General features: G+C 43.1%; 1 protein-coding gene across 2 annotated transcripts in view; it reads right to left on the bottom strand.

The window, feature by feature from the left end:
• The window catches only part of hmgcra (3-hydroxy-3-methylglutaryl-CoA reductase a), a 35,996-nt gene extending 25,765 nt beyond the window's left edge, over nt 1–10,231 (bottom strand). Inside the window, exons 1-4 of one of the 2 annotated variants that reach the window (XM_078214925.1) lie at nt 9,810–10,231; nt 2,917–3,100; nt 309–420; nt 78–165 (exon numbers count right to left, since the gene is read on the bottom strand). In XM_078214925.1, the coding sequence (XP_078071051.1) occupies nt 78–165; nt 309–420; nt 2,917–3,081 (365 nt within the window). In that variant the 5' untranslated portion in view covers nt 3,082–3,100; nt 9,810–10,231. The remainder of the gene's footprint in view (nt 1–77; nt 166–308; nt 421–2,916; nt 3,101–9,809) is intronic. The other variant, XM_078214923.1, reaches the window with a different exon arrangement.
• Nucleotides 10,232–13,251: the final 3,020 nt, after the last annotated feature.

Genomic DNA, 13,251 nt, shown 5'->3' with positions numbered 1-13,251 from the left:
TGTGACGGTAGTAATGTGAACACACATTCAAAATGTTCAGCAAAATAAAATGTAGAGTTGAGAACTGTTCTACTCACTTCAGACCAGTTAGTTCTTTATCCAGAAAGTGAATCACAACCGTACTAAAAACAAAGCTGGAGAAGATGGTGAAGAGACCAGCAATTCCTAAAAGAACAAATTAATCTAAAATTCAATTGCATAAACACGACAAGTAGGCATGCCTAAACAAATTTAAATGTTAGTTCAGATTTAAGGGCATGCACTCAGTCACTGATTGCACATTTTTAAAAAAGATGTTTTGAACATACCCAGCATATACTTGGAACCAAGTTGTCGAAGATTCTGGAACTGGAAGTATATGTACAAGATTGCCAAGCAGCGCGTGATGGTCAGGATGATGATATCACTGCTCAATATCTCCTGCGAATACAAAGTCACAACAGTGAAATTTGGTCCACTAAGTTACATGAAAAGCTGTGCCTAAAATTTTAGCTCCCTTTAAACACATTTAAAATTTTCCCCAGATGAGGGGCGCAGACTGGCCAATGCAGAAATATTTTTAGTAGTTGCAGGTTAATCACCAAATTAAAGATTCACAGCTTGATGAAAAGTGATTTTTAAAAAAAAAACAAAAGTGGTGCAGAAGTAAAATTTAACTGTACTTTTGAGATTCAGACCATTCAAATACAAGAACTGTTAACAATTTAAACAGTGAATAATTTCTCTTGTTTCTATGTTGAATAACAAGTGCAGAACGTCTGCTCCTTCTTGGGGATGGAGCCTGGATGTAATAGCAGCTAAGGGTCCAGAAATTGGACTTCCTATCCTTGAGCTACCAAAGGGTGCGTGTGTGGCAAGGTGCTTCTTAAATGTGCCCTGGCCAAGTTGATCCCCAGGGCTCTCCTAGAAATGCAAGGAACAGCCATGTCTGCAGGAAGAAGGTACTACAAGTGCATTTCTGGATTGCATAAGGGTTGCATCGAGTCAGATTCAAATGACTGATTCTGTAGGCCCCAATTCCAATACTACTGATTCCAGAAGATGAAGGTAACCACAAAAAGGAACCCACAGATAGGTTCCACTGAACCTTTACAATCTGACCATCTTCTATTATTTCCCATCACCCCTCAGGCCACCTGAAATCAGACTGTCCAAGAAACATACCTTCTGCTCTCTTGACATCACTACCACTAAACTGATCACCCACCTTCCCTTCTGGGGATCATATTAGCTGCCGTTGTAAATTGTTCCATCTTGGTGACTGTCCCCATTCTTTCAAAATTACATTTGCATCACCACCCTTTAGATAAATTCTCAGTAGCTCTATCCCAGGAGTGTAAGCAAAGGACAGTGCCTCAATCTTTTATTAGGCACCTTACAACTTTCTGGACACAATATCCAGTTCAACAATTTTAGATTGTAATCCCTGCCCTCATGGTTTCCTTTTTCTCTGCAGGTTATGGATTTACTCTCAATTTTCCCTTGGTTTTGTTTTCAGGTGGTACCTGTTTAACATTCTGCCATACACAACCGCACTGCACAAATCTTTTGTTTCTCCATTTGTCCCATTACCACTCCCTTTGGCCTTGCATCACCCACTCATCATTTACCCTCTCCTGTCTTCCACTATCACAGTTCAACCTTTTTATTCTTTTCACCACCTTCCTTTTCCCTTTCACTTGCTTAAAACATTTCTAACTTTTCCCAGTTTTGATGAAAAGTCAGCAATCTAAATCACAACTCTTCTCTCTCCATAGATGCTGCCAGATTTGTTGACTATTTCCAGCATTTTCTGTTTTGATTTACGAATATTCCCTACCTCAACATCTAAAACATTGCCTAGCTCTGCCTTGCCTCAGCATAGCATAAAACCTGCATCAATGCTTGGTTACCTTCAGGCTCAACTATACCAGTTCTCTCATATAATCCTACAGTGCAGAAGGAGGCCATTCGCCCATCGAGTCTGCACCGACCACAATCTTACCCAGGCCCTACCCCCATAACCCCTTGCATTTACCCTGGCGAGTCCCCCTGACAATAAGGGACAATTTAACACGGCCAGTCCACCTAACTCTCACATCTCTTTAAAGAGTTTAGAAGTGCATCACCTCACTCCCTTCCATACTTCATTAAGGATGGTGCCTTAAATTCGTTCTGATCAAGGTCCTGGACATTCCCTATATCTTTCTTTTTGGTTCACCATCCATTTTTGTTTATGCTTGTGAAGCAGTGACATTTAGAGACACGGGTCTTTGCTTTTGCATGGGTTTTTGGATCTCTACAGAGGAAGGGCGGATACTCACAAAAATATCAAGTACCCAGTTGAGGCACAAGGAGGAAATAAAACATATGCAAATGAAAGGTTTTTATACTTGAGTCACAGTTTTTATGCGAGATTTCAGGCTAATGAAGAACATGATTTTATTGTACACGGGGCAATTAAAACCAATGTCCCGGTCTTTGCTCTTAAACCAAAAATACAACTGAAATCTAGATCACACAATCGGTTTGTAAAGAATTTTATGGATATACCAAGAGCACTTGAAATTCTTTACATAATTTTTTCCAAAGAGAATGGTTATTTTAAAAATATTAGAATGGAAACACCAAGATTTTATCTAATGCTTAATTGTAATTTTAGGCAAAAAAGGGTCATATAGCTTTCGGAACACTTTTGCCTGAAAACAATTGAGTTTCACTATTCAGTACTGTAAATGACCCCCCCACTACATAATCTGGAAGCACTCACTTCCTTCAAGAATAAATCTTCCAAGACTTTTTTTTGGTATCTGAGGTTTCGAATTGCATGTGGGAAGCACGCTTTGCAAAATACAAACTGCTCTAAAAAAATAAACTATTGAAATTTGCAACAATATTTCAAAGGGAAAGGAATAATAGTTGTGGTAGTGTTCTTACCTCCTCAATCTTTGGACATTCAAAATTCCATCCACAAATCTGATTATTGCCAGTAAACATATTCATGGACATCATACAGATGGTGATCGTAACAGTTCCCACAATCACCTCCCAAGGATGGGAAGCAACAAAAAGTCCATGCATGCGGAACAACCTGGACAGCATTTTTCTTTATAAATTTAACCTGTTTGGGAAGGTAGAAGAAAAAATAATTAACACAAAAGTCAAAAACATTACTACGCTATTGCTACCTAATAGTGATCTTTGGAAGGGACCACAGAAAAAAAAACTAAAGTATGCTCAGCTGTCAATGGATATTCTATATAGTGAAAGCTCTATAATTTTTCAGAAAGCATTAAATTCCTATTTTCTCCACAGGTTAAAGTTACCCAAATCTCTCATACTTCCAGCCTCCACCAATCTTGCTCCAGAAAACTTGAACAGTTGGTCTTTTTGCAATGAAGGTTTACTAGATTGTTCCCTGAAATTACTTACAAGGAAGGAGTGATTGAACATTTTCTGAAGTTTTGAAAAATTGACGTGATCTCATGGAAACAAATAAAGTTAGAGGGCTTAGCAGAGTAGATGCTTGAGAGGCTGTTACCCCTGGCTGGAAAGCCAAGATCAAGAGGGCACTATCTCAGAATAAGAGGTTGGCCATTTTAATATTTAGATGAGAACACAGGGTTGGGGATCTTTTGGAGTCTGCAAATGCTCAGTCAATGAGTGCACTCAAGTCTGAGATCCACAGAGTTTTGGGCACTCAGAGAATCAAGGGAGATAAGGTAAGAAAGATCTAAAATGAATGGTATAGCAGGCCTACTGGACTGTACATCTTCTGCTTTTTAACAATTATTATCCCCAAATGCCGATTCTCCGATTGGGTCTCATCCATTGGAGAAATACCCATTTTTGTACATGCTTGGGGAGGTAGGAGAATACTGAAAAGACACCAAAACTCACCTAGTTTATTGGTAAACCTCGTCAACTTGACAAAATATTCGATGCTTGCTTGATACTTTACAAGTGTACAGAATGTACTCCACACCAGAACTATTTTTCCCATTAGTATCACTTTCAATGATTCTTAGCAGCAGTCCAATAGCCCACTATTTGTGCCTCTAATAAAGATAGTTATTAGTACAAAACAACCCGAAACCCAGACAAACCATGCCTAAATGATTAGTAGATCTTTTCAATGACTAGCAGGGCGTACAATAATTACTGAATGTTGCATCATGTTAAAAAGGTCAAAAGTTCATCTTAGGAGTTTTAAACTAAACCACTGTGCATTGTGAATAACTGCTACATTTTATTGTAATGAAGCTGTTGAAAGCAACTTTTAATTCACTAGTGAAGAAGACCTTATATATAGGACAACTACAGCACAGGAAGAAGCTATTCAGCCCTTCATGTCTGTGCTGGCTCTCCACAAAAGAAAATCAGCTACTCCTGCCTTTTCCAGCCCTACAAATTTCTCTTCAGATAATTATTCAAGTCCCTTCTGAAAGCCAGAATCAATTTACTGAACCGTCTTGTGCAATATTTTCTTTCAGATTACATATCTTTCTTATGGACCAGTTTGAAGCAAAGGACTGCAAAGTAAATTGAGGCTGTGGGTTTTGCTTGAGAAATAAGTAAATAGACAATTGATTTATAATTTTGATTTGCAATGGTGCTATGACAATAATCTCTCCCTCAATGTCAGTAAAATGAAGGAGATAGTCACGAAAGACGTGCTGGTTGGGTGCATTCCTCCCCCCCACCCCCCACCGTACTTGAACAGGTGCCGGAATGTGGCGACTAGGGGGATTTTCACAGTAACTTCATTGAAGTGCTAAATGTCTTAAAACTTTTAAACCTGTCCCTCCACGCCGACACTATAGTTAAGAAAGCCCATCAACGCCCATCTACTTTCTCAGGAGGTTAAGGAAATTCGGCATGTCTGCTATGACTCTTACCAATTCTTACAGATGCACCATAGAAAACATCCTTTCTGCGTGTAACACAGCTTGGTATGGCTCCTGCTCTAACCAGACCACAAGAAACTACAAAGGGTCGTGAGCGAAGCCCAGTCCATCACGCAAACCAGCCTCCCATCCATTGACTCGGTCTACACTTCCCACTGTATTGGAAAAGCAGCCAGCATAATCAAGGACTCCATACACCCAGGACATACTCTTTTCCACATTCTTCCGTTAGGAAAAAGATACAAAAGTCTGAGATCACAACCGACTCAAGGACAGCTTCTTCCCTGCTGCTGTAAGAATTTTGAATGGACCTACCTTATAGTAAGTTGATCTTTCTCTACTCCCTAGCTATGACTGTAACACTATATTCTGTAACCTCCCTCCTATGCACTCCATGAATAGTATGCTTCGTCTGTACAGCACGCAAGAAACAATACATGTGACAATAACTCAAATTCATTTGTACATGGGATGTCAGCAGCATGGCCAGCAATTATTGCACTCCCTCTATGACAATAACATCCTTTCTGAGGTAAAGGGATCAAAACTGCACCCAGTGCTCCAGGTGCTATCTAACCAAGCTTCCATATAATTGAAACAAGACTTGCTCACAAATCCTCTTGCGATAGAGGCCAACATTCCATTAGCATTCCTAATAGCTTGTTGTACCTCATTCTAGCCTTCAGTGACTTATGGACAAAGACACCCAGGTCACCTTTGTACACCTACACTTTCTAATTTCTTACCATTTAGGAAATACTCTGCACATCTGTTCTTTCTACCAAAATTGTCTCATTTTTCCACATTATATTCCATTTGCCATGTTCTTGCCCATTCAACAACTCTGTCCAAATCCTCCTGTAGCCACTTTATATTTTTCCTCACATCACACATTCCCACCAGCTTTGTATCATCCACAAAATTGGAAGTATTACATTCGGTCCCCACATCCAAATCTTTGGTATATATTGTAAAAGGTTGGGGCCCCAAGTACTGATCCTCACAGTACTCCACTAACCACAGCCTGCCAACATGAGACTGAACCTTTTATTACTACTGTTTTCAGCCTGTTAGCCAATCCTCAATCCATGACAGCATGTTGCCTCCAATCCCATGTACTTCTACTTTACCAATTAATCTCTTGTGGGGGACTTTATCAAAAGCCATCTGAAAGTCCAAACACACCCATGTACTACATCCATCAATTCTCCTTTAACAAATTTTGTTAGTAACATCTTCAAAACTCCAACAAGTTCATCAAACATGATTTCCCATTCGTAAATCCATGCTGAATATGCCCAAACAGATTGTGATTGTCCAAGTTTCTATTCATCACATCCTTTATAATACATTCCAACAATTTTCCTACCACTGATGCAAGGTCTGTAGTTCCCCATTTTCCCTCTCCCTCCCTTCTTAAAGTGAAGGGAGTGACATTTGCTACCTTCCAGTCTTCAGGAATCACTCCAGAATTTTTGGAAGGCGATCAATGCATCCAATATCTCTATAGCAACCTCTTTCAACACTCTGGGATGCATATCAGGTCCCAGAAACTTATCAACTTTCAGTCCCATTAATTTAGCCAATACAACTTTCTTGTACTAAATTCCTTCAACTCTGCATTCTTCCTAGTCCCCTGCATCTTCAAATCTGGGAGATTTCCAGTATCTTCCTCAGTGAAGACAAACAGAAAGTAATCATTTAGCTTCTCTACCATTTCTCTATTCCCATTGAAAACAGCCCATGTGTGCTAGAATCATAGAAACCCTACAATACAGAAAGAGGCCATTCGGCCCATCGAGTCTACACCGACCACAATCCCACCCAGGCCCTACCCCCATATCCCTACATATTTACGCACTAATCCCTCTAACCTACGCATCTCAGGACACTAAGGGCAATTTTTAGCATGGCCAATCAACCCTAACCCGCACATCTTTGGACTACTGTAGAGTTAGCCTCCATTTACTTGTACGTTCATGACGTGACTGTGACATTTGATGTTCCTACTTGTGGGACATAAGACCATAAGACCATAAGACATAGGAGCGGAAGTAAGGCCATTCGGCCCATCGAGTCCACTCCACCATTCAATCATGGTTGATTTCAACTCCATTTACCCGCTCTCTCCCCATAGCCCTTAATTCCTCGAGAAATCAAGAATTTATCAATTTCTGTCTTGAAGACGCTCAACGTCTCGGCCTCCACAGCCCTCTGTGGCAATGAATTCCACAGACCCACCACTCTCTGGCTGAAGAAATTTCTCCTCATCTCTGTTCTAAAGTGACTCCCTTTTATTCTAAGGCTGTGCCCCCGCGTCCTAGTCTCCCCTGTTAATGGAAACAACTTCCCTACGTCCATCCTATCTAAGCCGTTCATTATCTTGTAAGTTTCTATCAGATCTCCCCTCAACCTCCTAAACTCCAATGAATATAATCCCACGATCCTCAGACGTTCATCGTATGTCAGGCCTACCATTCCTGGGATCATCCGTGTGAATCTCCGCTTTGTGAAAATCAGGGGCCATAAATACAAGGTAATCACCAACAGTGAGAAACTTCTTTACCCAGAAAGCAGTCAGAAGATAGACAAATGCATGAGGGAGCAAAGAATAGAAGAATATGCAGGTGGAATTAGATGAAGTAAAGATGGGAGGAGGCTCATGTGGAACATAACCTGGCATAGATCAGTTGGGATGAATGAAATACAATTTAGGAGGAATAGGCCATTCGGACTGCTCCACCTCCTCCCAGGTCCTAAACGCCGTTTCAGGTGAAGCAGCGCTTCACATGCACCTCCTTCAATCTGGTCCAATGCCGTCTACTCTACATCGGAGAGACTAAACGCAGACTGGGTGATTGTTTTGCTGAACACCTTCGGTCCATCTGCAAGCAGGCCCCTGACCTTCCTGTCGCTTGCCACATCGACACACCACCCTGCTCTCCTGTCCACATGTCCATCCTTGACCTTTTGCAATGCTCTAGCAAACCCCAAAGCAAACTGGAGGAGCAGCACCTAACCTTCCAATTGGGCACTTTATAGCCTTCTGGACTGAACATGGAATTCAACAACTGCAGACCATAAATTCTCTCCTCCATCTTCAGCCCATTTATCTGCAGTATTTCGCTTTTACTTGACATGCTGCATGATATTCTGCTGGAATCCTAGTGCCAAATATACATTTAATGCAATATTGGGATGACATGAAAGGGGGAAACTGTACTTAAGGGAATGACAAAAATCTTTGTCAATAAAAGGTTGTTAATCACAGGCCACCATTAATTTAGAGCATAAGACTGTACAAAACCATGCAAGTTATTCCAATCAACAATGAATCAGGATTTTCCATATAGACTTTATTGATTGATAACGTTTATATAATAGATCAAGTTATTAGTCTATAAAGAAAGAATCATATCCCAATCCCAATAGGGAGTAACAAGCTATTTTTCTCAGGGTGTAGCAAAGAGAGCATGTGATCAAGTACAAGATACCATTGAAAGAGGATTGAAATACTATTTGGATGGAGCTTGGGTCCAAGAAACAAGGATGATTTAGTAAAATTTGATGTACCTTTATGAATATTTGAACTAGTTTCAAATGACAGGTTTTCTAAATGGGATCCTACATACGGGTGTATATAATGCATTTTAATCAAACACTTGGAGGTGGGAGGCGATGGCCTAGTGGTATTATTGCTAAGAGTGTCCGCCGTGGCAGATAGTGGAATTTGAATTCAATAAAAGAAAATTTGGAATTAAGCATCTACTGACCATGATGATCACTGTTGGAAAAGGCCATCTGACTCACTAATGTCCTTTAGAGAAGGAAATCTGCCATCCTTACCTGTGACTCCAGAGCCACAGCAATGTGGTTGACTCCCAACTGCCCTCGGGCAACTAGGGATGGGCAATAAAGAAAGATAGCCAACCCATGTCCCACAAATGAGTTAAAAAATTATCAGTTTTTTATAAAACAGATCGAGAAAGCAAATATGAACCATCTAGACACCCAAGCTTTGATTGCAGATTCATTCTAGGTTTAAAATTAACACAAATACAAGCTAAGCTGCCTGTCGAATGACACAACAACTGTTAAATCACCACAGGGGTGTTAAAAACAACTGGCCGCAGTTCGGAGCAGAAGGTTGATGTATATTTCCGCACGGCAGCTGGGGTAGGAAAATATGCAGTGGAGTCAGCAACACGGGCTGTCAAAGGACTCTTTAAAAAACATATCAGAAAAGGAGGAGCATGGAGAGTAGAGCAGGGTTTGAATTTCAACAACACAAATAGGCACATTGTGAAAAACAGGTGACAACCAAAACCAAATATGGACCATCTAGACACCCAAGCTTTGATTAGATATTCACACGAGGTTTAAAATTAACACAAATACAAGCTGCCTGTCAAATGACCCATTAACCACCACCAGCAGATGATGGAAGCAGCAGCCCGACATGAGAATGAAGCCACTTCCTGGCCGGTGCTGCCGGGGATGTTGTGAGGAGAGAGAGAGGATTGGAATTAGGAGTAGCAGCTAGATTCAGCCTTCCAGCCTGCTCCACCATTCAATCAGATCATGGCTGAACTCTCCCTGGTCTCAAATCCACCTCCCCATCTCCTTTGTTTATTAGAAATATATTTATCTCCAGCCACACGGATGCAATGGGTCACCTTCAGCGAGGATGGGTGCCCGGTTTGTGTCTCTCTCTCAACCCGCTCCAGCCAGGCCCTGGATCACGCGGCCCTGCCGATGAAGAACAAACCCCCCGGCCCGGCCCCGCCATTGAAAATCCGCGGCGGCGGTTACATCACAATCAGCGGCCCTCCACCGGTCCCCGGGGAGAGGGCTCGCCGGCTGCAGCCACGGCCTCTACCGCAAAACCGTCCCAAAAAATCATCATTATCGTCAGTAACTCACCCTGGGATTTAAAACAAATCACCGAAAACGGTCTGAAGTGAAGAAGCGGGACTGTGTCTCCTCTCGGCGCCGCGGCCGCTCTGCCCCTCTCTTCGGGCTATCTCCTCACCTCTGCCTCTCTCTCCGGGCTGTCTCCTTGATAGCCTCAGGCCGCTCTGCCGCTTTCTCCGGCTGCTTCCTCACCTCTGCCCCTCTCTCTGCGGGCTGTCTCCACGCCTCTGCCTCTCCCCGGCTGTCTCCTCACCTCGGCCGCTCTGCCCCTCTCTCTCCGGCTGTTTCCTCACCTCGGCCGCTCTGCCCCTCTCTCTCCGATAGCCTCCAGCCGCTCAGCCCCTCTCTCTCCGGCTGCCTCCTCGATAGCCTCCAGCCGCTTCTGCTCTCAGTGCCTAAGATGGCGAGCACCCAATCGCCCGATCCGCTCCACCCTCTGATTGGCTGCCCTGTCGGTCGCCCTCCTCCTGATTGGCTATTCCTCCCACCTTCCGGAATCTGACGAGGGCCGGCCAGCCAATCAAATCCCGAGCCTTTGGACCGCCCGCCTCCTGATTGGCTGAACCGGGAAGGACGCGTGCAACTTGCGGGTGCACCTTTCTGAATATATTAACAAACAAAGAACAAAGAACAATACAGCACAGGAACAGGCCCTTCGGCCCTCCAAGCCCACGCCGCTCCCCGGTCCAGGATTGAATCCTGAATCCAGGATCCCCGCCCAATTTTCCAGCCTATCTACATACCAATATCCTATCCACCGAGCTGTCCCTCACAGCTACGATGCTTTGTTCATTACAACCTATTAACTTACCCCCACCCCCCCATTCCAGACCATGTGATCTCCAGGGAGAGGCGAAAACCCAGAGTGAAAAACCCCAGGGCCAATATGGGGAAAAAAATCTGGGAAATTCCTCTCCGACCCCCTGAGGCGATCGAAACGAGTCCAGGAGATCACAATGGCCCCGATCGGAAAATGCTTCCCAACCCTAGTCATTTCCACTTCCACGAACACCATATGAATTCCCTGCCCCCGAGACAGGTTCCCAACTATCCGCAGTCTCACTCTGTACTGGTACCAGCAAGATGATCATAGAATGAAGCCTTGAAACGAGAAACCAGGAACAATTAGCCCGCGCCGCTCCCTGGTCCAAACTAGACCACTCTTTTGTATCCCTCCATTCCCACTCCGTTCATATAGCTGTCTAGATAAGTCTTAAACGTTCCCAGTGTGTCCACCTCCACCACCTTCCACCTTAACATAGTAAGAAGTCTCACAACACCAGGTTAAACATAACATAAGCAGCAGGCAGCCTGAATAATGCAGTGAATTCACTCTCCAGGTCTCAGGATAGCCCCCACTCTACACTCATGTAGTTTTCATTAATGCAATGTAATAATAAAAGCAAAATACTGCGGAGGCTGGAGATCTGAAATAAAAACAAAGTGCTGGCAGCATCTATGGACAGAAAAACAGTTAACATTTCCAGTCATAGAATCCCACAATGCAGAAGGAGGCCATTTGGCCCATGGAGTCTGCACTGACTAGCTAGGGTAAATACATAGGATTATGGGGATAGGGCCTGGGTGGGATTGTAGTCGGTGCAGACTCAATGGGCCGAATGGCCTCCTTCTGCACTGTAGGATTCTATGATTCTCTGACAGAATAGGCCCTCTTCATCACCCTATCCTTGTAACCCCACACATTTACCATGGCTAATCCCCTTAACCTACACATCTTGGGACACCAAGGGGCAATTTAGCATGGCCAATCCCCTTAACCTGCACAACTTTGGACTATAGGAGGAAACCAGAGCACCCGGAGAAAATCCACGCAGACACAGGGAGAACTTGCAAACTCCGCACAGACTGTTACCCAAGGCTGGAATCAAATCTGGGTCTCTGGTGCTGTGAGACAGCAGTGCTAACCACTGTACCACCATGCCTTTGCCATGTCATAGAGATATACAACCTTGTTGTAGAGATATGCAGCATGGAAACAGGCCCTTCAGCCCAACTCATCCATGCTGACCAGGTTTCCCAAGCTCAACTAGTCCCATTTGCCTGCGTTTGGCCCATATCGCTCCAAATGTTTCCTATCCATGTATCTGTTCAAATCTATTTTGAACGTTGTAATTGTACCCACATCTACCACCTCCTCAGGCAGTTCATTCCATTTGCGCGCCACCCTGTGTGGAAAAACTTGTCCGTCAGGTCCCTTTTAAAGCTTTCTTCTCTCACATTGAACCTATGCCCTCTGGTTTTGGACTCTCCTACTTGGGGAAAGGACTTGGCTATTCACCTAATTTTGATTTTGATTTGATTTATTATTGTCACATGTATTAGTATACAGTGAAAAGTATTGTTCCTTGCGCTATACAAAGCATACCATTCATAGAGAAGGAAAGGAGAGTGTGCAGATTGTAGTGTTACAACCATAGCTAGGGTGTAGAGAAAGATCAGCTTAATATAAGATAGGTCCACTCAAAAGTCTGATAGCAGCAGGGAAGAAGCTGTTCTTGTGTCAGTTGGTACGTGACCTCAGACTTTTGTATCTTTTTCCCAATGGAAGAAGGTGGAAGAGAGTATGTCCAGGGTGCGTGAGGCCCTTAATTATGCTGGCTGCTTTGCCGAGGCAGTGGGCATTGATTTGAAATCAAATCAAATCATTCAATAGTGCATCCCAACCCAAGAGAATAACACAAAATGTCCACAAATTCCAGAGAGACCAGCTCCAAATGTTTGACTGGTTGCATGGCTCCATACCTTCATGAACATTCCAACTTAAAGGGAAAGTTGAGTTATTTTCTTCTACTGTAGCACAACCTTGGCTTATCCTAAACATATTACGTGTACTGCACATTTAGCTGAGGCCTCATTTTTAGGCATTTTAATTTTTTCTTCTAATTTTTTTCAACCTTTTTCGTTGTGCCACAAGCTTTGTGTAGAATACCGTATTTGTACGCCACATGTTTGACATTTACTTTGGTATGTGATGCCTTGGCAACCAGCTTCTTCTTTGGGTGTTATCTTTTTTTCTTTCCCTTGGTGTTTCTATTCTCTGCCCTTACATTCCCAAACTGTCTTTTGATCATATCGAGAGACAAGACTAAGATTTCTCTCACCTTACAAACCACCTTCCTCCATGTTTGACAGATCACCCTCTGACATTTCTGCCATCTCCACCACTGACAAACAGATTTTTCCTATCCTTTCTTTCAACATTTTGAAGGGACCATTCTTTCCAAAACACCCCGGTCCACTCCTCAGTCACCCCCAACACCTTTCCGACACTTCCTCATGCAAGGACAGGAGATGTCACATCTGCCCTTTTATCTCCTCCCTTCTCATCATGCAGCTCAGGTCCCAAACACACTTTCCAAGTGAAACAGTGATTTACTTGTACTTCTTTGTATATTGCGTACGCTGCTCATGATTTGGTCTCCTCTACATT

This window comes from Mustelus asterias, chromosome 6 (assembly GCF_964213995.1).
Source record: "Mustelus asterias chromosome 6, sMusAst1.hap1.1, whole genome shotgun sequence".
In the NCBI taxonomy this organism is placed as follows: Eukaryota; Metazoa; Chordata; class Chondrichthyes; order Carcharhiniformes; family Triakidae; genus Mustelus; species Mustelus asterias.
The sequence above is the reverse complement of the archived record's forward strand: the minus strand, read 5'-3'. Positions and strand labels throughout refer to the sequence as shown.